At 36.5% G+C, this 27,738-nt stretch overlaps 3 protein-coding genes and 1 long non-coding RNA gene across 7 annotated transcripts; 2 read left to right on the top strand and 2 right to left on the bottom strand.

Moving 5' to 3' along the window:
• Positions 1–183: 183 nt before the first annotated feature.
• LOC105691974 lies at positions 184–20,711 on the bottom strand. Of its 3 annotated transcripts, XM_048652360.1 has the most exons (9): positions 20,573–20,711; positions 20,197–20,324; positions 19,559–19,648; positions 18,154–18,559; positions 16,886–16,994; positions 4,733–5,065; positions 3,827–4,059; positions 3,043–3,291; positions 184–2,840 (listed from the first exon to the last, which is right to left on the bottom strand). In XM_048652360.1, exons 4-9 carry the CDS (start codon positions 18,507–18,509, stop codon positions 2,639–2,641), a joined length of 1,482 nt encoding a protein of 493 aa, XP_048508317.1. In that variant the 5' UTR covers positions 18,510–18,559; positions 19,559–19,648; positions 20,197–20,324; positions 20,573–20,711; the 3' UTR covers positions 184–2,638. The 3 variants fall into 3 exon arrangements, with proteins under 3 accessions (XP_048508317.1, XP_048508318.1, XP_012266251.2); XM_048652361.1 differs by lacking the exon at positions 20,573–20,711 and having other exon boundaries at positions 20,197–20,341; XM_012410828.3 differs by lacking the exons at positions 20,197–20,324; positions 20,573–20,711 and having other exon boundaries at positions 19,559–19,676.
• Positions 19,230–21,067, top strand: LOC105691965 (39S ribosomal protein L38, mitochondrial). Its single transcript, XM_012410813.3, has 6 exons — positions 19,230–19,400; positions 19,508–19,663; positions 19,737–20,064; positions 20,145–20,303; positions 20,396–20,532; positions 20,620–21,067. Exons 1-6 carry the CDS (start codon positions 19,271–19,273, stop codon positions 20,907–20,909), a joined length of 1,200 nt encoding a protein of 399 aa, XP_012266236.2. The 5' UTR covers positions 19,230–19,270; the 3' UTR covers positions 20,910–21,067.
• Positions 20,718–21,897, bottom strand: LOC125500249. The gene is made up of 3 exons (XR_007277514.1): positions 21,759–21,897; positions 20,941–21,033; positions 20,718–20,859 (listed from the first exon to the last, which is right to left on the bottom strand). It is a non-coding gene; the product is annotated as an uncharacterized LOC125500249 (long non-coding RNA).
• A 216-nt stretch (positions 21,898–22,113) lies between these two features.
• LOC105691966 lies at positions 22,114–27,289 on the top strand. 2 transcript variants are annotated; one of them, XM_012410816.3, is made up of 3 exons: positions 22,114–22,581; positions 25,749–26,052; positions 26,217–27,289. In XM_012410816.3, the coding sequence occupies exons 2-3, from the start codon at positions 25,882–25,884 to the stop codon at positions 26,625–26,627; spliced, it is 582 nt and encodes a 193-aa protein (XP_012266239.2). In that variant the 5' UTR covers positions 22,114–22,581; positions 25,749–25,881; the 3' UTR covers positions 26,628–27,289. The 2 variants fall into 2 exon arrangements, with proteins under 2 accessions (XP_012266239.2, XP_048508319.1); XM_048652362.1 differs by lacking the exon at positions 22,114–22,581 and adding an exon at positions 24,701–24,852.
• Positions 27,290–27,738: the final 449 nt, after the last annotated feature.

The raw sequence follows: 27,738 nt of genomic DNA, 5'->3' as shown, positions 1-27,738 counted from the left end.
AGCGCTATAAGCACTTGCAGGCATTGTTGATTTGAATTTGAAAACAACGACTTCCGTTGTCGCGCTATCTTCGCGCCTTTCTTAAATATGATTTGAACTATAAAATGCAAGTTTAAATTCGTTGATAACTGTCTGCTCGAATTATTGGTTGTTGGTGTAAACAAGATGGATACTCTTTTCAAATTATTTAGAGATTCTTTTATTTACTTTTACAATATTTCTATGGAATGCAATAGGGGTCTTATGTTTCTTTCGTTGAGATTGCTTGGGACGTGTACAACAAAATGATATAGTTTATATGTCTAACAATACGATCGTTCGGAACAATAACATTAAGTATAATCCTCGATATTATATTTGTTATATTTCGTATTCACAATATAATAACGTTATTTTTTTTACAACTCATTTCAACGGTAGAAGTTATATTCATATACCCATAACAAAACATAATATATTCAAGTCTTTCCTCTGGATCACCCTCGTTCAAGCAGAGGGAGGCAAGAGGCTCGCTCCGCTACAATCACACGTTAATTTAACGCAAATACAAAAGCGGAATAATTTTTCGAAATACACAACATCGGAGGTTTGATAATAAAATATAAAACAAATAAAAAGGTATACAGAAATTAGCTAAGTTTATCGAGAAAATTCAACCAAATGCATAGGCATAGGTGTCCGAAAATGATGATCGGAAAGTAAACGAAAAAATAATAGCTGCCAGAAAAAAAATCAAAAGTGCGGCGTTTTGCTCTGCTCAACTTAGCTAATGACATATAGTAAATTAAACTAAATGAAATTTTCATTCGAATGTCGATGCTTTCAAATAGTATAAACGAAATGAAAGGAATTTTTTTGTATCTTCCTTATGTGAATGTTTAATAAAAAATACGAAAATATCTTATCCTGCCTATGACACGATGACGGCAAATTAAACTGTACTTATGATTATTGATAATTCATATTTTGCATTCGCACGATTTTTAACGGCTATTGTAGCACAGCTGTAAATTGACTATGTGCGATATCGATTCTGCATATTCTCGTTCCAAGATTCGACAATAATCCAATCAGAACTACGGAAGAGAGTATATGGTTCTATATCTAAAATTCAACGACGGTATTTATTCTGCATCTACAATTCTAATCTCCTGTATGTACGGTGTACATAATCGAATACAGGTATCGTGTAATGCTGACGGACACTTCGGCAAATATCAAAAGTGATAAAAAATCCGCATTACACTTCACGTTTCCGAGTCATATACCTGTACATCATATTCGATCGGCAATATTATTCTTCGCTTTACTACGCAGCTCAACAATTCTATTTAGGAGTACTAAATAACTGGCAAGAATTACACCAGGAATATTGAACCTGACCTATTGCCCCGAAGGAAAAGTTCTATCGATCTACTTTATTTTTAATCTCTGTGTTTCATTTGGTAATGATCGTTTGGTCAGTCATGAATTATGTTCTTTTGTTCTTCGTGATCTACAAACATTTCTAATTCGTTAACTAATGTAACAATTTCATACCATTTGTCTTAAAAACTATATAATGCTTCATAAGTTACGCGCTATGAATGAGTCTCATATAGTGAAATCTTCTAATGAACAAACATGATTTGTCAAGTAAAATTGACTTGTCAGGAATGAAACGAAATAAAATAAAATCAAGTGCACTTTATTTTCTTATAGATAAAAATCATCTATAAATCGAATTCCTTTATTCAATTCACAAGCGAAATTAACAGTATTTTTTGAATCAAGTGAATTTCCTCATTCGCAAAAGCTCGTATGGAATTATAAATAAAATTATTTTTGCCGAATAACAGCAATAGCTATTTTCAAAATGGATTTGATCAACGGTTTTTCCAAGTTTCAAGAATCTTGACATACAACTAATACGATCACCTAGATTGGTCATGTTGATTATAGTCGGAGTATAAACAAAAAAATTCATAAATATATTCAAACAGCTTCGTAGCGAAACTACAGTAAATATGCCATGGTATAATAAATTCCCTGTGCAAATTCCACTAATAATTTCATTTCGTTGATAAATTATCAAAGTATAGGAACTACGGCTGCGCGCAACTTATGAATTAATAATATTGGAATAGTCTATTAATTCCATTGGCAAAGGCTACGCGTCAATAGGAGGAGAGTGATGGATGAAACAATCGATAATTACAGTTGTTTCGACTGCACATGGCAAGATGAACATGAGACGAGTGAATGAGTTTAAGTACGCGAACACAATTCTAACCGTTATCATCGGCTATTGCTACAAAATTTATTAGGCTAATTAATGTAAGTTATTTGTTCGAAACAGTTCTTGGCAAATGATTGTATCATTCTCTAATTCCTTTGGAATTGGAATCGTATCTGAATCTTGCCTATAACAATAAATAGCATTCAACACTCCGACTCCTACTAGATTTAGACCTGTGCAAATAATTCATCAATAACTGTGGTAAAATTTCTAAATTGACGAGCACATCTTGCACATCGTAAACACCGATAATATTTTTTTCCGCGAATACGAATAATAACAACTCAACATGCCATTGTTAAAGTTTGCACAGGCCTCCGACACACCTAAATAGAATACATAATATTACGTAAAGGTCACTTAGGAGGACTGTTCGGCAGTTGCTTTAGCCTTGGATTTGCGCCCAAGTAATTTTCGAAAAGATGCTGTCCATCGGGAACGAGTGAATCCCCCACCGTTCCTCGTAGCATCTGGTTCGCTACTAGAAGATTCGCTGATCTTTCGACTATTGTTACCACCCTCGTAAGAGCGCGACCTACGATCTCCGGTTTCTGATGAAAATCTGCGGACAAAAAAAAGTCAAAATAAATGAACACTCTAGATCGTGTATTACACCCTTGTTCGGCTGGGTGTAATATATCGGTGCTTATTAATAATTGACCTCTGACCTCTGAACACAATTATCAAGCCATTAATAGTTAATAACATTCCCCACATTAATTAATTAATATCTACGTATCGAGGCATAAAACGATTCTGATTACCCAGAGTCGGATGAAAATGCCCTAGCGGTAGCTGGAGCGCTGGAATTATTCGAAGAAAGAGAAACATCCGCTACCGGAGTGCTCGGGTAGGCCTCATCTTCCGAAATGCTGCTCGAATCGTCAATAAAACTGATTCCCCGGTCCATCGGCGAGCTAGTTCTCAATGGAGGAAGCGCTGTCGATGCGCTAGGGCGTAACCACGTACGTAAATCCTGCAGCGGGGCTTGAAGGCACCTGAAGAGTTTTCCACTGTAATGAAATTAACATATAAAGCGTTAATAAATTTGTTAAACAATTACTGTCTCGTATTCAAAGGAGTCCATCGACCGGTTAGTTATCCTTATTCAACAAGTTCGTCAAACTATTGTTTACCAGCCGTGCGCTACATCCGTCTCTTAACAAAGGTTTAGCAATAATCTACAACCGCATCTACTACAGCGATTCGAATAATTATAGATGAAAAAACAATGCCTCTGTGAGTAGAGTAAGTGTTAATTTAATTTGAGGCAACGTCTTAACGACTAATAATAACGAGCAGCGACGTCATCGTACATAGTTTTCCTACGAAACGGTATAGGTGTTACAATAGAATAATTATGAGTGCGTAAATAAATTTGTTTGAAAGAATATCTAATTGGGTATAATATAAGCAAAAGAAAGAAAAAAAAAAAAAAAACAAACATGTTTTTCCATCTGCTGTAACGGAAAGCGTCTGAATGTGTAATTAATTAACAATTAGTATTTCATTTCGTACAGGTATAAATACATAATACAGGTGACTTACTCGTCACGGAAATCTTCGACGTCTCCGAAGGTACGTTTTGCGTAAACGCATACGGAACAACGACGTCTACGTCGACATGCAGTCGCGTGGAGTGCGGCCGCACGAAGATGACGAGCCGCGTGACGAAGCGTCGCTGCTTCGTGGCTCAGCGCCGCGACGCCTTCCTCGCGACGTCTACGTTCCGCACCCAATTCTCCTTGTTCCGCTCTTAGCCTTTCTTTCAATATTTCGTTCTGCGAAGCAAAAAATCAACAATTAGAAAAGCGATCATGCTGATTGTTTATTTATTTCAGTTGCCCCGGATCCGACGCTTTTTCGTACGTTTCTTTCCGGTGTAAAATTACATACTGTGATTTCTTCTTCCTCTTTCCATAGGAACCATTGAAACGTGAATCGTGGTACACACATATACGATTCCTTGAAATCAATTATCAACGCTCGATACGTGCGCAAGATCATCGATGGCTGAATCGAGATTTCAATGAGTCTAAATGCAACGCTTTTTTTTTATATTTTCTTTTCTCGTGTCTGAACGACCTGTATTGATTTCGCGGTAAAAAATCAGGTTGACAAAAAAATCCGGTCCCACGTCGTTCGGGCTGTAGCTCGAAAGCTAGGACTCCAATTAATTATTATTCGACGTCTCAATTTATTATCCATGTCGAAGACGTTGGTAGTATGTGCTTGTTTACAAACTTGTACAGAAAATCTGTAGGTATGATTTTTTATACCGTGAAAAATGAGTAAACTATAAAAATAAAATATGAAGAGAAGAGGAGAAGAGAGAGAGAAAACAGGCTTGTTGGGTTATTCCGCGAAATTTCTTTCATCCCAAGTAAAAATAAGTTAAGTCGGACGGAATAACATCGGCGAGGAATTGAGACCATGTTTTTTCATGTGCCATACCTCCAACTCTAGGGCGTCGCGTTCAGCCCGAATAACTGTAGCTTGTTTGACGACATCCTGACGAGCACGTTCCAGGGTGCGCCTTGTTGCTTCGCCCTGAGAAGCTTGGAGTTGCAATTGTCGTAACGCCGCTGCTCGTTCTCTTTCGAGTCGATCTCGCGCTGCAACGCAGGCGTCTCGGTCGGTCCTTATACGTTCCACCTCATCTTCGAGACGAAGACTTCGCTCGAGTTGGAGAAAAAGTTCCTCTTCTTTCTCCCGCAATTCCGATTCGCAACCCTCGAGCCTTTTTTCCAACGCCATTCTTCGCTCCTCGAGCTTATCCTTCTCAGCCTATACAGAAACAGAAAGCGAAGAAAATGTTTAGCACAAATTCATAGTCGAGTCGTTGTACGATTTATCGATCGCTTATTATCAATTAAAATCTGTAACTCAAGACTAGATTATTCTCTAAAAAAAATTGGAAATATTATTCGCGATGGTGTCCCGTTAAGTTTCGGTAAATCAACAATTTGTTTTTGATTTTTTATCATCTTTTATTACCGTTCGTGCTTACATATATTTGCGATTGCTGCATCGAAGATTTTATGAACCGTTAAATTTTTATTCCCTGCGGATCAATATTATGTACACATAATGTACGTTAATAATTTTATTGCGACGTTATGAAGGATGATTGAACGTTGGAACGCAAAAAAAAAAAAAAAAATCATCATCTTTCTGCGGTCTGAAAAAAATTTTATGAACAGGAGGGGTTCAACCGTACGTATACCTTTGTGTATATGTATGAAGTGAAATACATAAAGTGCAACAGTTGGATTAATTTCCATTGCTATTTCTAGGTACAGGTACGAAGGAGGAATTAAGGTGCAGCGTACAGTTCGCACGAAACTTTTACGGAAAGTTCAACCTGCAATTGAACTCCCACGCCCGGGCGAAGTCGCACGCCTCTTCGCAACATAATTATTTATCCGGGTCAAGATATGCTACCTATATGTACAACTGCATGTGTATATATATTCATATAAATTAACGAGAACGAGTCTCCGTGCACTGCATGTATTCGTTTCGCCGCTTGAAAAGGTGGACGAAACAATGAGAAAAATACCCAAAAGGAACCTCCGAAAGAAAAAAAAGAAAAATTTCAAAAGTTCGAGACACACCACCGGTGGCAAAGACCAACGCCTCGCATAAGAATGAATCGCGAATATAAAGCGGTGCCGCTGTCGCTATGCCGCAAGAATGAACAATAAACCTGGCGAACGAAATTCCTCGGCGGTCGCAGGATGGAATAATTTCAGAGGTTTTCAGAATAAGAAAGAGGAAAGGACAGTAACGAAAAAAAAATGCATGAAATCGCGTTATCGGACGTAAATGGCTACCTATTTGCTCCCGTATGCGACGTACAATGACGCGATACAGCTATGTAGTTATCCATATAAAAGCGTGCACAAGAGATTTGAAACGATCCGCAGGTGAGGACGGACGTCTAGAAATACCCATATGTCCACGTACGTATGTGCAGTGGATATCGTTATAGGCTGTCGAGCTCATGGGAGTGCAAAATACCGCATCTTGACCCATTTTTAAATCGGTATGTATACCTATGTGGAAATCTCAAGTTCAGCGTAAGCGCATCGTAGGTATACCTATAAAACTGGTGTCTGCATAGCTGCAAAACGGGTGCAGCGGTATAGAAATGGGTATATCGATATACTCGCTAGTAAAAGGACGATGACGACGAGCGTTTGAGGAATCGGTGACAAGAGCTCGTCCAATTATATTTTAATTAAAAAATTCTTTCGTCTTCCTCCGACGCGTACCCCGATACGGAGTATCACTTATTCGTAACAGAACGTATGGAGGAAGAATTCAGAAAAAAAAAGAACTGAAAAAAATACCATCAGCAAATTTATTTTTCATAAGTACGTAACGTACCGACAGATAATGCTCATTAATCGTTCGCCAACACCTGCAACGACCGCTGCACTTGTAACCGTTTTTTTTTTTCAATTTGCCTTCGAAACACGTATCGAAAATTGTATGTACTATACGTAGTACATCATACATTATACATAATTGAACGATCGAAGTGGATGGAGAATTAACGAGTATAAATTTATATTTATTTACGCGACATATTCACGTCAGTCAAAGTCCCGTACATTCAAGAGTGCCTACACCGATCGTTGAAAAATCGATTCGAACAGATCTATTCACATCAGGAATGTGCAGCATACGAGTGTTGAGAATTCTTCGAAATAAAATTTTTCTACAAATACGTTATTGCAGTTTCGTGCGCGAATATTAATTATAATCCACATCGGAGTAGTTTGTATGAAAATAATTTTCCCATGGATCGAAGGAAGAAAACCTAATGAATATACATACATGGTATAAGTTTACATACTCATCCATGTCTCTATAACTATAATATACGTACATATGTATATGTATTTTGCAAGCGGTCGAGCCACATAGAAAGCAAACTTGTCAAGCGGAAGTAATCCGATACTTCGCGGACGTGACTGACTGCGGTAGCAGAGCAACGAATTGAAACTTGTGGCCATTTTTACGTATTAATTTTCTCCATTTTCCATTTTTCGTTTCTTTTTATCCCCTCAGAGTAAGTCAACTCTAAAAAATATAAAAATTTTATGTGTATATTTTATAAGCTATATATTTTATGTATGATACCAAGGTGAGAAAGCGAGCTTTCCATTAATTAAAAATTTCGGTCAATATCATCGTATAGGTGTAAATGTATAATTAATTCATGGGTTGAAGCTACTCCTCAAATTTTCTATCAATCTTAAATTTTAATATACATACATGTTATCCACGTCACCATCTCTTTATTTATTATCAATCGCCATTATTATCTCGTCGGTTTAGCGCCTGACTAACCTCAGCCCGCGCGATATTGCAGGGGGTCGTGCAGACGTTAGTGAGTGGTGACATTTGAATAAAAATAAAGATGAGAAAAAAATTATCATATAATTGCGAGGGAATTAATTATAACTGATACGATTCATTCCTATATGTGCGTTTATAATAAGCTTATAATATTTGTTTATAAAACGTATAAAAAAATCATGCCTTAATGATAATACGCGTGCAGTAATTGTATAAACACATGCGTATTGTATATACCCATGTAAACAAAGATTATATATATTCGTGTACATGTATAAAATACACGTGATTATAGCTGCAGTTTATAATATAGTATCTATAATAGGGAATGAAATCGTCCAACGTTTTATCGTTTCCTGCCCTGCAACACATGTATGTATACAGAATTTGATATCTCGTTTACCGCTCACGGTCAAAGTCTTTTTTAAAATATTATATGACCGAGAAAGTTGCCGCTGATATTACAAAATTTTAACTAATCGTGGCTCGCTCTCTGCACATACAATTAGTACATGTATAGGTATACGTGCGCAGAGACGCTTTCAAAATATCTTTTGTTCAATGTACACTAGATAATTTACCAGAAAGAAATTTCTTCCAAAAACCATATACGTGCAGCGTCGTCATAATTTTTCTGTTTATTTTTCCTCCATAAGAAATTTTTAAAACGCATCTACTTTCTGTACTGCGGTTACGTACGTCATAACGATTCTCATACCGAATGTTCTCTTACAGTTTCATTTCCTGCTTATTTATTTATTTATTTTTTTTTTCTAATTCAAACTGTAACGAATGACCGTATATACGCGCACCGTGCGCGTGTTATTCTTTAATTAATTTTAAGAGAAAAGTGAAAACGCGATGAAATGGTATATCATAAATCACGTGACTCAAATAGCGGCGGTAATGATCCTATCTTGAAACAGCTAGGTGTTCACTCGAAACTTAGAGAACCTGCGTAACTGACAAAAAATCAGCGATAACTGGATCATTTTCGGTAGATTAATCAATTAATTAATTCAATTAACGAATTCGTCCTGAACTCATAATACGTAAGAATATTCCAGAAAACGAATCTGTGAATCAGTGAACCGTAGAGCATACGGGAAAAAATTGATACAGAAAAATTAGAATTCCATAGAATTTTTGACAGGAAAATTTGTCGTCCGCTAGTTTAAAACGTGTACGCATATCCCGCACCCACGTATACAACTTGGAGTAACAAACTCATTAACATGCACATTACGTGCGGCACATACGATTCATACCTGCACGCGGAAATAAAACCAGGTAGAAAATGACTTGTGAAAGATTTTACGTACAGTAGTTAGCATGCGCACATGCATGTACAATACACAAATAGGTGCATCGCACATTATATGCTCATCAGGAATGATGCGGACACGCAGGAATTTCGTAATCAAATTCCGTGGTCATTATTTTGCTTTATAGTGTCGTACATTAGGGATGTTCATACAATGAGCAGCAGCAGTCATTTTGCCTGCAGCAGGTGAATCGCCTCTGGTCGATTTTTGTTCAATTTTATTTGTGATTTTAAATGTCCCACGATCCGCCTGGTTCTTAATAATGCTCATCGACTGATTTATGAATAAAAAATTACCTACATTAAACGAAATTGGATCAACACAATTTCACACGATGTTGTAATACGATAAACTATCTGCTGTACTTTTGGATTTTTCTTCATCCCTAATTTTGCAGACCCAAGGAATCTGCTATGTTCAGTTCATTCTTGCACACGCTTATGGTACGTTGGGAACGATATTTCCGGATTCATTGACCCCCAGCCAAGCTCGAAAGAAAATTATCAAATTTACATGTTATAAAATTCGCGAAACAAAGGCGGCCGTCTTTGGCGCACGTATTTAACAGTTTTATTGTGTTTATACGTGTATTTCTCGCACGCTCCAGAAAGGGTTGACACACATGTGTAGAAAATATATACAATTAGGTAGTACGTCTCGTCGATGAGAAAATAATTTATAAACCAAGCGGATTGTTACCATCGTTACAAATGGCACTGACAATGAATTTTATAATCTTCATATATAACATCGAATTCCACAAAAAAAAATTCACACCTCTTCCTCCCCTTCCAATGTTGTAACAGAGAGAAAAAACAGAAAAAAGAATTCATACACATCCATTTCTTTGGATTCCGCATATTTTTTTCTTATTTTCAATAATTTTTTTTTTTCGCTACGACGCAGGTAGATAGACCAGACAGAAAGATAGCTAGATTTGGTATATAAATATTCCTATATAAAGAACGACGGCTATTACCGTGGGTGGCTCTTTTCCTACGGTTTATAACTGTTATGCCCGTTCGCGGCCTCGAAACACGACGGTGAGGTCACCTCTCACGGTCTGCTGCAGATTACCACTGACTTTAAAATAATTGTAAACGTAAATCGTCGCGCTATCGAGCCTTCTTTCCGAGTTAGTTTTGCAACTATAAATAAACGAAAAGGTTTGATTGATAGCAATAATCGAACGATCGATCCGTCCTTCGTATTCTACCTATTCATCGCTTCGATGTCTTCCGCGATGATTTTTTTGGTTTTTTTTTTGTTCACTACCGAAAATACTTTGAACATTTGATAATATGCGCGGCTCTGATATATTATTAGGTGACATGAGCACGATCTTTAATCTCAAATGTCTAACTATATAAAAAGAGAAAGTTTAGTTACGTATGCACAGTGTGTATATAAAAATAATGGACGCGTTAGTATGTTTAGTAAATTAATTAAGATCAGGGCCAAAATATTGCAAAAAATAATAATAATAATATATCGCACCAGAGATCACGGAATTATAATAATCATTATCATTATTGCCACTGACATTTACACCGGCATTGTAAATTGAATTGAATCTCGATTTTGCGGCTATTAAAACAGTCAATTTGTAGCGATGATTTTTCGGGTCGAATTAAATTTGTTGACAGATTGTGAATAAAAATTTTATATATTCAGCAACACTACCGAATAATTTGTAAATTGGACGATTTGATTTTTTCATCCATCTATGTACCTCTACGAAAGTTATAATACTTTAATTTTGAAAAACTTAAAAAATGGCGCTGCTAAGGTTTTTTTTTTTAAATTTCAATAATCAACCATGAATGTAAACAACGTACGTACGTACGATGATATTTGTTCTTACATCCTGGTACGTACGTAATTTAAACGTTTCATAAAAGAAGTATGTATAGGTAGACATGTATAATACTTAAAGCTGTGCGAATCACGATTCAAGACCTTCTTGGACTTGCTGCTGCAGTTACGTCAGATTATAAAGCAGCTATACGTATAAAATGAATGTAACGACTTGGCTTCAGATTTAACATAAAAATAAAACATCTACGATAATCGTCGTGCGTATAATACCTATTTTACGAAAATTATTAAACAGACATTCGATTCTATACAAACGTATGTTAAATTTTGAATCCACCTTAGCCGCCATCTTAATTTTTTTATTAAACCAAATCAAACGCACTGTAAGTGTATATCCGTAGGAAGTGGATAACGTAATTTCTCCGTTTCAGATTTTCCGTTTTTCCCTCAATAATATACTTCAATAAGGATGAGTCACGGAACCTACACCATAATATAATATAGCAAAGTTATTGTTACTGTTATTATTCTAAACATTATTCTACCTAGGAAAAAGTATGCATACCTATACGAATGGTACAAGAGCTTACGGTGCAACAATGCTTCCCCTCAATGTTGGTACATAGGAATCCCTTTAACAACGTCACGACTGTGGGCCAGACAAAGTAGGCTTATAATTTCATGGGATTAAACCTTTTGTCATTTTTCGCAACGCGGGCGCAGGTGTGGGTGGTACATGGGAATTACCTACTTTATAATACCACGAAAATTAATACAGCCTGACAATAAGCTAGAAATATTTGATTTTCGGTGGAAACAAAAATTTTTAATCGTCATCCATCGAAGTTATGACGCATCTAATAACGTGTTGGTCGAGTATGTATCTAGGTATATAATTGCATGTACCTAGGATTTACGTCCGTTCATCACTGTCATAATTGCTCATCGTAGAAATACATTCACCGAGATGTCAATTGAAGGAAATGGGTGAATAAATATAAGGCATACGTATGTATAGTAATATCGTGACTTTCACGTTATAAATCACGTGGTTCTGGTTTCAATAATAAAATCCTCGATCCTCCCGACTACCTTCTGGTAGTTTAACGTTGCAACGGATCACGGCGTGCACTATACGGATACATACGTATATGTGCGCACGAACGTCCGTGTAATGCGACAATGGAAACTTCGTTGCAATTTATTGCCTCCGTCTGCCAAACGATCATCCATCGCGATGAGTCAGACGAGTCACAAATCCAACGAAGCACGTCGACCCAAGAGAGAGATTTTAAAAACGTTGAACTCGAATTTTCCGCGAGCGATTTTGAGCCCGATGATTCTATCCTTCTACGCACGTTGCATCTGATAAAGGAAAACGGTCTTATTAATAAATTTCAATAGAAAAAAAAAAAAAAGTGTTCCGAACTCTAGTCTATGAATATAACATCACGCGTTACATATTTATTTATACGTAATACATAATCTGTCGGGTACCTACTCGAATAATTATAGAATAACGAGAGGGCGATGCTTCCTTCCTTCCTCCTTCGCATGCTTCACGGTATGGCAAATCGAGAGTCTTAGAGTCTCAAGTCCGAAGCCAATTAGTAGACTGGCTTATTTATACACATATGTACATACCTATAGCCATGTGCACGGAACTGTAAGGGTGATGTGTCCCCGTGAATATCCGCTGATCCTTTTTCCATTATTTTCTACTTTCTTCAAATCTTTTTTTCCCACTTTTTTTCAGTTTCGTGTTTTAAACTCACATAATCGACTTAAGAAACGGCCGGTTCATGCCGATGTGGTGTAATACGCTACGTCCGTATACGGGGTGAATTGGCTAGCCGTCTATGAAATACATGCGTGGATAGTAAAACTGTTAAAACCTAGGAGGGTATACGGAGACTCCGATGGAACCGGCTAGCCTGCAGGATCAGGCGCGTGAAACCCGAGCGGAAGTCCGCATGTTCTTTCGTGCGGAAAAAGAGGTGGATACGTGTGAAGGGTGCGTATAGGTGTAGGTGAAAAAGGAGGAAGGAAAACTGAAACAAATAGAATGAATAAGAAGGAGAGCTTCGCGATACATACATGTGCATATAACTGAGAGACCGGTATATTATACATGTACTATACGTACGGTATGAAATGGAGTTGAATTTCTTCTGGGTGTGGAAATAATATGAAATATTCTATCAGAAATCTGTTACACGATAAGAATATCGATAACCGTTGCAACTGCGGTGGAAGAAAAAAGATTAGATGACCGAAACGTTAAACGATATTAAATTCAGTTTTCAACTCCTAAATTGCAACGTCATAATGAATACAGATCCGATAAACTTCAACTCGTTACATGTACGTATACGGAGCAAAGTCGTCGTTATGAAAGTGGGACGAGTCGATTATTTACGCTGTATACTTATATGTTACAAAACCGACGATATATTTAGCTTGTCAAAAAAAATCATTATCATCGTCGTTGTTATTATTATTTTTAGATTAGAAAACAAAGGATGCGAGCAATTTTCATCGATCCCGGTACACCGGGTGGTTGGTGCCGACGAAAGATAGCTGGAGAAGAAGAAGATGAAACGAAAAAAAATGAATAAAAAGACTGGGGAAAATGAATTGATGTAGGAGTGAGAAAAGAAACCGAAATAAATCAGATAACAAGCCAAAAAGAAGATAAAAATAAACGAATAAATAAACTTATGTATACAAGATCATTCTCTGGATATGTATACGCACGGTCGTTTATAAGTTAGTTCGTTCCGGTTGTACGTACATAAAGATCGTGAGAATCTTTCCGTCTCTCCTCCGTTCTTATAAGGCATGTTTTCTAAGGTTCATTTTTAAAGTGGTCATATTTCATCAGTGACAGAAACGTGTTTGTACACTATACCGGCTGTACACTGGTATGCATTTCGTTGATATACGTGTATATGCATATAGATGCGCGATGATGCGCGAGTTTCGAGAAATCTTATTACACTGTACAATCCAGACGAATATATGTATACACTTTGATAAATCAATTTCGGAGCCGATACTCCTACGAAAACGTTCATGGATTTGAAAATTATTCTCAAAAGCGTACAGTAATGACGAGATCGATAACGCTGTTGGAAAATTTTTTAAAAACTTTTTTACTTTTCAAAGATGACAGATATATTCATTATGAATGTTATCGAATAGTTGCAGTCTAGCTTTTTTCTTCTTTTAATTTCTGTGATCGCGCCACTCAATCGTCAGAGCTTATAGATTTCCTAAGCCCCCTCGAGGGTCCATAAATATATCATAACTCCCACTACGAGTATATATCTCTGCTTATTATCAAAGGTATATCAATTATACCGCGACGAGCCACGGCCGATGACTCGTGATAATGACAGTCTTTGTACGTACAGAGATGAAAAGAAATTAGAAAAAATAACCAGTTAAATAAAAGTCTTTAAACTAAAGAGCTATACACGAAATTCATCGCGTATATATCAGCCGAGAACGTACTCGAAAACAAAATGCCAGGTTCACGGAGGTGTAGTAAATTGAACGAAGTATCGCACAGAAGAACAGCAGCTCACGCGTCGTATAATTACATATAAATAAATTAAACGGAAAAAACGATACACGATATTCAACGCAAAAAACATGAGGAACAGGCTCCGTCTCAATTAAAATTATTTTATGCCTTTGGCAATCGCAGGTGAATCGAGATAGAAAGGAATGTCCATTGAAATTCGATATACAATAAGTATTAGTTATACCTATAAAGATATTCGCGTTTCGTGTTACAAGATTTGCAGACAACTCATATGTATATGTATACGTTGCTGCTCTGCATGGGAGCTGATGATATTTACCATCTATTTTTATTCATGAATAAATCTGTACCTGAAGTTTCGCTCGTATGTGCAGGTATTCTATATGATTGAGTAATGTTATATTTTTGTAGAGAGAAACAAATAATACGTGGCAACGGTAAGCAACGATTCGTTGTAGCACGGGAGAAGCTACTCCACTTCCTGCATAATGAAATTGCCCTCGCTGGTTGAGCTGCAACATTTATGCAGCGGAAGAGAACGGGCTTTCCGATCTTGCTATTATATTCAGGTTAACGTGACGTCACGCATGAAACGCCGACGTCAATGGTTTTCCTTTTTCTGTATTGAAAAAAATAAATTTTATTGCAGTTTATTTTACTTCAATCCGTCGTTTTACCATTCCCACTATCGTATAAGTACCGTTCGTAAATTTCTCGCCATCTTTTTTATGAGTCTTTTTTATTTTTTTCCCCCCAATATTCGTGACTCCGAAACATCCGTTTATAGTTTCGTTGTCTCGACATCGTTAATTCCGGATCATCGTATAGATAAGATAAGAGGAGTGGGTTACGTGAAAAATGATTACCTGTATGTTTCGGATTTCAGGATTTTTTTTTCACACAACGAAATCGATTTTCATTTTCTGCTGATTTTCGCGTATAGTCGCCGACAAGAGGCTGGTCGAGTGTATCTCTCTCTCTCTGGTTTTTTATTTTATTTTTTTTTTTATTTTCAATTCTTTTTGTCCATCGAAGAACAAGAATGGCGGATACCGGAGATCGTTACATAAACGAACACTAGTGTCGGTGTTTTATATTATTTCACACTACCACCATATCGAAATGCGAGAAAGCGGATTCGGAGACCACTTTGCTTCGCTTATAACGAACGACGTTCTACTGCAAATACAAAATCTAGTTGTCGATTTACCGTTTTATTTTAACTTATTTTCAAATGACGCAATGAAACAGCTGATTGGTAATCACGATTCGTATAATATATCCTATTAAACTCGCTAGGTATGCACAGTTATTCGTTTAAATTGTAGAATATTACAACAAAGATTATCAAAAAAGAGAAAAGTATCGAAAACCGCATCACGTCTGCCGCGTATAGATGTTGGGTGATGATAGCTATGATCGTATACTACATGCCTGGTACTGACAATGAAATTGAGTAGTCTAACTAAATATAGAAACCGTTTATCTAGTTCATGAAAAAAAAAAGCAAAAAAGGAAAAATCTCTGTGGGGTCAATCGATAGTCAATTGTTCAGTTGAACTTGACCTTATGTCCGTGTCTGTGCTTTATTCAACCTCTGAACAATATATATGTATAGAAACCATGTTCTATAATATGATATTTACATATTATTATATAAATTTATTCACAACGTACGGGGACACGTGGATACATCAATATCGCGTAAAATGTGATACGAACGATTGTTTTATTGGCGGACGATTTTGTAAGGTGAGAATGTTTTTGCAATTAACAGAAAATTTAATAGAGTATAATAACTGTACGAGTGAATGACTCATTGATATTGAAAGTTTAAATTAGAAAGGAAATTCGAGAGTTTTTTTGAGACCACATTATTTCCATTTTTTAATATCTGTGTTCGTCATCTCCAGGAAATTTTACACGCTGTGACTTGGAAATTATGCAGTCGTATTGAAATATAGCAACGTAAAAAACGTATTTGCGGAATAATTGCCAACCCACTTAGCGATATACGGCCAATGAGACGCTAGATAATCTAGTAATTACGGAATTTGTACACAAATAATCTTAATTGTTCGATAATGAACATTGACTTGACCGCATATAATATAATCAAACGCAACGAGAGAAATTTCGAGTAAAACTACTCAACTCTTAGATCGATAAACGCTCGAAGCGCGCGAAGAGAAAAGATAAAATAAATAAATTAATTAAAAAAAAATCTTTGATAAGCATATCGTATAAGTCGAGTGTGGATAGCGTAAGATATTTGATTTATCACAGATATCGTATCTGAAAATTTACCGCCGGTTCACGCGCGATGGAATATCGTCGATCATTCAGAGCGACACACGATAATGCACATCGATTCGAATTCTTCCATCAGCGAAAATTGTTCCGTCAGAACAGCGCCGATGGAAAAATGACAATTTTCTTTCTTTCATTTTTGTTGAAAGAGAAATAAACAAATGGGAAGAGTAGTTTGTAGCTTCAAAGTCGCAATAATGAGTCACGTGTAAATATATATGCGTATGTACATACCTTGACCTCGTGGTAACGCTCCTCCAAGTAGTAAGCGACGCCTCTTGCCTCTTCATATCTCGCTGCGAGGGCGACGTACTTGTCATAGTGTCGTTTGAATAGAACGAATCTGTGAACAAAGGTTTAGAAAAAAAATAAAATAAGTCCGTGATTGTAGGGTATGTGAAGTACCTTTTAGAAAACATAACAATTTCCTACAGCTTCAACGGAGAGGGGTTGACTGACTTTAATGGTTTTGCGTTATACGGTTAGACATTGAAAAGCGTTTTCACAAAGAGATAGGTTTTTGTGTCTTCTGTTTTGATTTTTTTTTTTTTCTTTTTAGAATAAATGAAGATGAGATTCACCAATATCAAAAAACCGGTTTAGTTCGGTAGGCGTGAGTGGGTGATACGGTTTCGTTGAAAAATAAACTGTTCCCCGTTATTTATTTATTTATCGTTTCTTTTTTCTCTTCGCAAATAAGCGGAGCAAACGAAATAAAATATTAGAGAGATGGAAATGGAGAATCCGCAAAAGGAAATTATATATCTTTCTGTATTTTAGAAAGGAGTGTTTTAACCGCGCCAGTCAGTCCATGCATCGTCAAGGAATGCTCTCTTGAGCACAAGTTTAGCTTATTTATTTCTATCATTTTTCAACCTGCTAAATATAGTAGTACGTATAAATACTCAGCTTTTGCGTACACATACGTACGCACTATAAAGTCTGATGCAAGTGAAACTGATTTGCAAAAATTTTTTTCTCTTCAACGTCCTAGACGACATTGAGCGAAAATAAGATTTTTCACCGGTATGCCAAATACGAGAAACGCGACAGAAGAGTTGTGATCGTTGAAGATCGAAGATTGCAGATTCGTAGGGAGCGAAAAATGTCGCGCTGCATCGACAACTTTTTGGGAGCACCCACCGTGTCTACATCATTTTATGACCTTTCATGTTCGAATTCAAATAGAACTCATACTGCGAAAGTTCCCACACACGCCCCGCAATTATCGAAACAACAAAATAATATTGATCGAGTTGGGGTGAAACTGGAATGCACAGGGGGTGAAGAGATTGTCAACAACCGTACAGGATTTGAAGATAATGGCGCGTTTTTTATTTGCCATCTTAGAACACTGGTAGCGCGAAAGGAGAAGTCTTGAAGAATTTTCTAATATTCTTCGAGATTTACCCGGAGAAAATTTTTCGATTCAAAACTGCAAATATAAAACGCACCTGTATAGAAAGAGACATTCTTAAGCATGAAACAAACTAAATACGAACCTGTACAGATCGTTTTCGGTAACGATATCTCGGATGGAATCTTCGGGGTCAACGCGGTCCGCGAGGACTCCAGGAGGACCGGGAGTCCTGGAGGGACGATAACAAGGAGTTGGGGGTGGACTCGCGCATTCGTGGAGAGCGGTCGTTGCTACGAGGTCATCTTCAGAAGCTGCCGCGAGCATCGGACTCAAGGGACGCCCGGCACCCAGGAGGTCCTCGCTCCTGGAATGTCGCATTTCAGAGTTTCTGTAACCGTTTGTATTTCCGTTTCTGTACACAACTGCATCTCCGTTGCTAGGATTCTTTCCAGGACAGACGAAGGAGTTCCCTGCTATCCCGATCAATAGGTCGGTCATTCCGGACTCGCTTCCTTTACCGTATAATGTCCTTATAAATGCTCGACACCCTAGACACAGTAACACAGTTTCAGATTATTACACCTAAACGAGTCTAGATTTCGAGGTTCGATTCTCTGCAGGTGCACAAGATATTCTGTAAACCCATCGGACTATAAACTGATAATTTTGTAAACGAATTATTGCAATGACAAACAACAGATATCGTTAACTTGTCTTCGAAAATCCCTTCATTGCGGTCACCATGAGCTGAACAGATATCCTTGCTGTTTTAACACCAAGTAGTTTTACGCTTCGGATTTATTAGATATATGAAATCACAACGCGCGGTATAAATTTTACATTGTTTTTAACGATATTTAATTAAACGCGTGCACCAGCAACACCACCATTTGTATAAATCTTGTATAAAAATATTATACAGCTATTTACACGCACTGAAAAATCATTCGTTCAATGTACTTGTTTTTAACTTTATTTCCTTGTTCTATTTCACCTATCCCGGTCTACGACACACCTCCCTCAACGATGGTCGAAAACTACCTGCGGACTCCCGGCCGACCCGACACCACGACAAACAACAATAATGATGTTCGAAATAATAACAAATGACACTCGGTCCCAGAGGGCGTAGCGGACAGCCGGTAAGTCAGGTAGTTCTCTGATCTCACGTCATAACCAACTCACGTACGTCAGTTTCCAATCTACACGATGAGGGTTTCAAAGTTTGTGTCAATGGCGGTAGCAGACGAAGCTTAGGAATGGCGAATACTCTGTTAAAGATATTTTACAGTGATTTAATTGCTGTACGAGGTCAGCAGATTCGATATGGACATAAAGTTCGTGGAAAACCGCCGGGTATCGCCAGAACCTTGGCACAAAGATTAGAAGGTTGTTATTCTTCATCACTTATTGAAAGAAAATCTTAACCTCGAATTATCTCAACCGATTGAACGGCAGAATGGTAAAATTGAAGATTAATATCGCATTATTTTTAGAGTTGAACACATACGATCCAAAGGTAGATTATAAGGTAGATATAGGATTACCAGTTCAGCGGAGTTCGAAGAGGTTGTTACCACCGGGATTCATGGAACAGATTAAACAGACACGCTCCGATACCAATCTTGAGAGATTAGCTAGAAACAGACAACGTAAGTTTACGTGAACAGCTTGTCTTTACCTTAGCGAGTTTCTCTACCACTCTTATGAATGGGTGATTTTCAGTTATCGTTGATTTGGAAGACGTGAAGAACAATTGGGAGAAAATTTCTTGGTCTACAGACATTCATAAGGTTGCCGATTATTATGGTATATTCAGGGATCTTTACGGCGATGCCTATTTTTATCCTGTGGTTCCCATAGACATTAGTTACAGCATCAATGAAGATGAGATTGCAAAAGCATTCAGAGGCAACATACTCAAACCAATCGAAACAAGTAAACCACCAGAAGTTACTTATGAATCTAATCCAGATTCGCTGTGGACTCTTCTCTTAACTTGCCCTGATGGTAACTTAGTAGAAGAAGACAGCGAGTATTGTCATTGGTTCATGTAAGCTCAGATATTGTTGACTAATATTAGGGAGAAACATTTTGGTGTTCCAACAACAATAATTTGTTTTGTTATTTCAGTGGTAATATTCCAGGAAATTCCATTGAAAAAGGAGAAGTGATAATAGATTACCTGAAACCCTTTCCTCTCTATGGCACAGGCTACCACAGATACGTTTTTGTTCTGTATAAACAGGAGAAGAAACTTGATTTCTCATCCTTTAGAAAAGAGCAGCCATGGTAGGTTTGCGAAAGCTTCAGCTGTAAACGGGTCATTTTTGGATTAGTTTAAAAATTTCTAGTTGTAATGTTATGAAAAATTTATTTTCTAGTATCGACTTAAGAGAGCGTAACTGGAGTACGTATCATTTCTATAGAGATCATCAGGATCAGTTGACTCCTGCTGGACTAGCGTTCTTCCAATCTGACTGGGATACTAGCGTTACAGAGTTTTTCCATAAAACTCTCGGTAAATAATATTGTCTAATAATTATTCTTATGATTCATACCTCGTGTTTAGGATGAAATTAATGCGAATTAACCTTTTCATTCTCAGAAATGAAAGAGCCCAGATTTGAATATGACTTCCCACCACCGTACATTAAAAAACAAGTGTGGTTTCCTCTTAGACAGCCGTTCAACCTCTACATGGACAAGTACAGAGATCCAAAGCAGATAAACAAGGAATACTTTTTGAAAAAATTGAAAACTGTTCATCCCTTCAAAACTCCAGAACCTTCTCTACGGTTCCCCAATGCACAATACATCGATCAAAACGTTCCTTCGTGGTTGAAAACTGAAATCATTAAGAATCGTTTGAAATGGGGACGTATTAATGAAATTTAATTTAGTTTAATTTTAGACGTAATTATATTACCACGTATTTTTTATCAGAAATCGTATTCACGGGTAGTGAATTTTTCTTCTCGAAAAATAAAAGAAGATGTTCTGGTGTGAAGTGCAAATCATTCTAAAAATAAATATATAGCTTTATAGAAACTTGATTTCGAGTGTTGAAAACTCATTCTGCAAAGTCGAAATAAATAAAGAGTAAGTTTTCATCATTCAAAAGTGGATACCAGCTATTGCAGGTCTACGATCAATTCGACTCGGAAAATATCGAAGTTCGGGCAGGTTTGATTACATAACACAGCAAAATAATCACAAGTCGACAAGACTGCATGGGACAAAAAATTGCAGTTTTATTCTATGTTATTAGCTTGCTGATTCATGGACGTTTTTTTTGCAGCAATTAAAGGAAGTCATTTTGTCGAGACTACAAGCTATTATTGTCATTACTTATATTCTTTTACAATAAGTAAAAATTGATCATACAGGAATATCTTAGATGCTTGCAGAAAAAACTAGCTACCGGGGTGCTTATTAATATGGAGCTGACAATCATAATAATATTTAAATCACATAGAGTGATATTTACCAGGTGCATTGCTATCCAAGGTTCTTAAAGACTTTTGGTTAAGAAACAATAAGGAGCGTCAAGAAGATATACATATTCTTACATGACAGAAAAGTACGCAACAAATATAATTATAATAATCACACGGTTGTTATCGGAGTGGAAGTTGCCAGTTTAAGAAAATTACTTTGGCAACTCAACAAGAGATACAGATATCTGACAAGACTCAAAAAAAGTTGCAGGTATTTTTATCTCAATGAATACATAAAAATATCGACCTTTCAGCAATTAGAGATTCACCATCGTGAATTTGATGTGTAAGCCACCAACAATTTCTTCATCCTTCCGAACGAAAAACATCGAATCCTTGATATCACTTACGATCGTACCGCGGTTTTTAAAAGAATTAAACAAGGGATAGAAGTGCCGGAAACAATTGAAAGGTCACAAAAGATACAAATAGATCCCTTACCCTGGCAAAAGATGTCAGGATGAGTGCAGAAACAAGTCTTATTCCGTGCATCGCTGAATATCGTATACTTGTTCTATGAGCACTTATAGAAGTGTCAAGGTCAAAGACTAGCAGCGGCACATTGGTACGTCGCAAATCGGCATTAAGGCACATTAAGGTTCGAAGCTTTGACCGCGTCGGAACGTCTCGCGCGTATACTCGTTGGTCCGTATTTGACGTGCCAATAGTCCTCCGTGAAAACTAATTCTATCTAAATAAATTCAAGTTATTGATAAATTAAATATTCACCTCTAAATAATCAAAGGTACGTTCGTTCCGGAACTGAATTAATCCAGTGATGAAAATGTTATACAACTAACATAATTATAGTATACCATTTTATCGCGCCGCGTATCGTCCGCAAAATAATATCGTGCAATATACTCGACTACCTGTGTTTTTTGTTGTGTTTTTTTTCCCTTGCACATAAGATTTTTTTGTAAAGAAGTGCAAAAAATATAATAAAAAATAATTAGAAGAAACAATAATTGAGTTCAGCTAAAAACTTTTACACCCAAGAATTACGCGCGTTAACACATCGCCGATTTGAATATACATATAATCATCGTAGCATAGTAGCAGGTAAGCAAGTAAGTCGATGCTTCTCATTTTATGTGAATGTTTTAATATTTTAATGCCGCCATTTTATCATTCATTTGTGTTTGTTATATAGCGTCACGTGCATATTATAAAGGACAACCATTGCTATCAAACCTCCATCAGTCATCAGCTTTATTATATAATATTGTTTTTGTCAACGTTTCGTATTCCAGTGATAGGTATATTATTTAGACGCCGGGCGAATTAAACTACAGGGGCTTTATGAGACATATCTGAAAAAATTTGCCATACTTCAATGATAAAATACCTACACAATAATTTGCCCGAAATTAGCGCAGGTAGAATATTTACAAATATATCAAATATCATAGAAATAATTCTATGCATGTCATGACTCAGTGACGACTGAATTCTGCGCTTTTTTCTCCAAGTATAGATATCACGTGGAGCGTTAGTACCATATAATAAATCACTTTGTAATAATCAATCGCTGCCAGTGGCCATAAAATAACACGAGTAGATAATTTGTCAAGTTTGCACCTTGCCACGATTAAATTGAAATAATTTTAAAACTTCAATAACTGTGGCATAGGTATGCATTTAGCGTCTCATGTATACCATGTGGAATCAGAAAATAGGAAAACATAAAGTGCTTTATCAAAATTTAATTACAACCTCCTACTACCGCAATTAGTTAGCATGCATGATTTATAATATAGAATACACGGACACGTACGACAAAACTTCAACCTTGGTTTATTCCACTCGATGTATGTTTATAATTAGCGCAGAATTGATATTATTACATGGAATAATTACTCGTGCGTGGGCAACCGAAATAAAGGAACAGGTATATAAGTAAACATAGAAATATCAGCTGTGTTCATAGTAGATATTTAACAATTCTAAACAGCATCAGCGATCGTACATATTATTAGAAGTATACGCGACGATCGCACGTGTACATCGCAGTTCTATAATTATAAGCCCAATTCATATTTACCCACGTCTTGTATAAGCGGTTTTTACTACCCTACAGACTGCACAAGTTCATATTATAACAAATAATATTCCGACAACTTATTTTACCTTGTATCGATTTGTACAAATTTTAGATTTAATTAGAATGTGGAAATGATCATGAGTATCAACACAAGCCGCGAATAACTATACACATACACGGACCTTGTAGCGATCAATGGATTTTCAAAACTATCATCTTCATGCAGGTCGGCTAGTTTGAAAAAGGCATTGGTCAGATGTTACGAATTTTTTTTATTCTTATGAAAATTTTATCATTTTTATTGATTGAAAAATAATCAGCAGATTTTATAAGTGTTAGCAAAATTATTTCTCTTCGCGTGGATAAAATTCATATTTGATTCCGGGCGCCATTTTGGTATCACATACCGCCCATGGTGTTCGCAGGCGATTATAGGAATTTATTACGCAATTATTAGACAATTATATGATCTCTGCGGTTAGTTGAGATTCCGGCGAAGGTGGGATTGGCGAATTTTTATTCTGATGCAGAGTATGCGATAATTACATAATGTAACACCGTATGAACTATTGAACTCACTTTTTATTATATCTCAATCAGTTATATGGTCAACGCTAATTAATTCACAAGAGTATATGAGAATAAGAAAGAAAAAGGATACAGTATACAAACAATTAAAACTCGATTGATAATCTTATCGATAATTCTCGTTTTTTTAATGCTCAGCAAAATTTTCCGTATCATACAGACATGCACGTCACGTCACGTTACGGTGTCGATGATTATACTTTTATTTAATCGGAATTTTAATTTCACCGATTTATTTTCGATTCATTTATTTCACTAAATAATTATTTGACTCGATAAAATTATTCAATTATGTGCTGTATATTGGAAGAGTTTTGTTACTGCATAGCGAACTCCTGCAGACGTTGCGGTTTTACTTTGTGCTCCTGTTGCTGCTGTCAAGATCAATTAGAATCCGAAGATGCAGAAGCATATTACGGATATCGATAAACGATCAAGATCGGAATTCAGATAAATAGTAATCGTTGAACGATAAAATATGACGTTCTTCAGGTAAAGGTAATACGTTACTTCCGAGGAGGGGAATTTAATGGAAATTTAGGAGATACCGCGTGTCATAATCACATCAGCGCCGTTCGAAATATCGTCACGTCAAAATCTGGTCGGTTTAGTCGGTAAAAGTTGACCGAATGTGAGTGTTGTAAAGGTGTCCTCCGCGTCCTCCACGCTCAGAGTCCGTACACGCACGTATTTTTGTGTATTAATGCAGGTGTGGTGAAATCGTTCTCTCCGGATCTCTTTTTTGATTTATTTTTTTTCTCCTTGCCGCGTATGAAAATAGTAAAAAGAAAAAAAAAAAAAAAAAAGAAAATAAATAATAATTATAATTATACGTCTCCATCGTGTATACGCTGTACGAATTGATCAACTGTGTGGTAAATTTCCATCACTGGGGAATTATACGAGATTTTGATTTTTATTGCTACGAATAGTTACTATACGTTGCCATGGAAAGAAGTAGAATGAGATTTTAGGATTTCATAATTTGGTAAAAAAAATTAACCGTTACAGTATTTACAGAGTGAGTCTATAGTTATATCCAAACGAATGTTCATCACTTATTGAACCTACGCTATATATTATTATTGCAATTTGTTTTTCATCCAGTATATCCTTAACCGAAGACGTAATATCCGGGTCACTAAATTCTGAGAATAAAAATTGATTTTTTCTCATAATAATGCTTTAAAAAATCACCGATACATTCTTCACGCGATCAATATATCGCAAGTCATTTATATACTCATTTATTATTAAGTATTGACGTAAAGTGAGTTTAACGGTTGCATAGATGGTACGCCTATAAACGGATATTAAATACTTTTTCTTCTTTTCAAAACTGATACGATTTTATAGATATCGTAAACCACGTATGTTAAAATTCTACACAGGCTGCTACAGTATATTATACTTGTAAAATGATCGGAGGGTCATTAGAAAAATAATTATCATTTAAACGAATGCTCCGAGAAATTCAGAGGAAACTATTTTCGCTATTCTTACATCAAAGATCGTTGATTAATGCTTTGAATTAAGAACGGCCTATATATTTTATATGTGGTGTCTCGATCGCCTATATCATAATAATTACAATTTGTTAATTAGCATAAAGCGAGGCAGTTTCCGGGAAGTGACCCCAGCTGCGACCCCGGAGGCCTTTGTTGGGATTTGCACCTCCGATTTACTGTGTGACAATCGGTACTTCACGTAACTCGAGAACGAACGTATAACCTTCGAAATGAATGAGAATTTCGTCGACGAAGAAACCGGGGAACGACTAGAACCAGCGGCTCTGAGAGGCTGCAAATCTGTCCTGAATTTCACTGACCCCGAAAACAACAATCTCGAAACTGGCGAACCCGAAGAAGCTGAAGAAAATCATCCGTCTCGGCGACGAGTTCCATTCCAGGTATCGTATATGCGATTGGATGTGGTCGATAATTTTATCACGAACTTGATCAATTGTGTCTTTAGCATCTTTTATACGTTGTACATCGTTGATGATAACTAAATGAAATATCAGTCGAAATTTGTATTCTGAATATCTTCCTTTTTTTTCAAACCTGGTTTCAGATACCTCGAGCTCTTCAGAAGCAACACGAGCAAGACGATGACCTGCGATTATCTGACGGTGGTAAAAGGCACCCAGAAAATGCACCAAAATCAAGAAGATTTCCAATCTCAGTTGAACCATTCGGTCAAACGAGTCCAATCATGCTTTTGATACCGATAATCTTCTATTTTCGTTGGGTAATAGTTGTACTCATGTGCTTGGAATGTTTCCTCCACATTTGGGCGCATCACAAGAATAAGTATTTGAAAGATGCGGACGTTTACTTCAGATCCCCTTTTCACTCAATCAGTTCAGAATTCTGCGCTCTTTGCCAAAGCAAGACTTGTATGGATCGGATTGGAAAAATGCAGGCGATAAGGGCCGACAAATTTTTACGCCAGTGTAACTACATGAAGAGGGTTGTTACCTGAAATTGGGACGGCTTATTTTTAGAAATGGAAGAAAAATAAATTTTAAAAAGAGCAACAATAAATAAATAAATAATTAATTGAAATCCAAGTGCTTTCGGACAGTGTATTTATATGTGTATAACATATGTAATATTATGTTACGCAAGCGATTATCGTGTACACAATTTTGATGATGTGCGTTGCCTGCTGTTGCCAGGAAGTGCTTGACGAAACGGAAGAAGGATTTATTTTTTCTGAGATGATAAGTTAATGACAATAATTGAAATTGATATAACTCGTGGGAATTAGCAATGGTAATATAATTATAGTATAAGAGCTATACGCGCTGTATATTTTGGATTTGGAGTTGACTTTTTTAATTCAAATAAATATGTTATGTTTTATATAGTAATATTCGTTTATCGGTTTACCGTAAATGCGACACAAGCGTTCTTTAAATACACGCATACGATATTATTTCGTCGCATTTAATATTTTTTTACGTTATATCGCTATAGATAACTACTAAAATATCACCTTAGATCATCATCCTATAGGGGCAGACGTAAACGAATTATTCAAAATTAACGGATCCCTAAGTTGTTATGCGTGCGACAAATTTTTGACTGTTCTATTATACGATAGTAATAGTTTTAGTTGAAAATAAATATAATTGGCACGCATGAAGGTTTGATTTCTTTACTTCCTATTTATGTATCGATAAATATTGTGTATCAAAGTTTGGGAAAAACAATGAAATTTTACTAACCTTCTCAAGTGACGAAAACTTACTTTTTTCTTTTTTCCCAGGTCACATGTCTCATTCACACGTGCACTCCTATTTTTATCATCTTATCAGGGTGAGGTTGAAAAAAGGATACACAAAAGTTGAAAATAACGAATACCTACTATTCTGTACCATTTCGTAGTCGGAAAATTAAAAATCTTAAAAGCCTCCCTTTAAAATGCAGCACTAAAAGTAGTTAGTGAATTACGCACAGGGGTAGGATGGACACCTTACAGCACCCAAAAAGCTAATGGTCCATTTAAATGAGCGTTCAAATAATGATATCCTCAACGTCCAGTCTTCATTCAACGCATCAAGACTGCGTTTCGTTATCGACTTATAACT

Source organism: Athalia rosae, chromosome 3, assembly GCF_917208135.1.
Source record: "Athalia rosae chromosome 3, iyAthRosa1.1, whole genome shotgun sequence".
NCBI classification, from domain to species: Eukaryota; Metazoa; Arthropoda; class Insecta; order Hymenoptera; family Athaliidae; genus Athalia; species Athalia rosae.
Note: the sequence above shows the minus strand (reverse complement) of the source record. Positions and strands in the feature narration are given on the sequence as shown.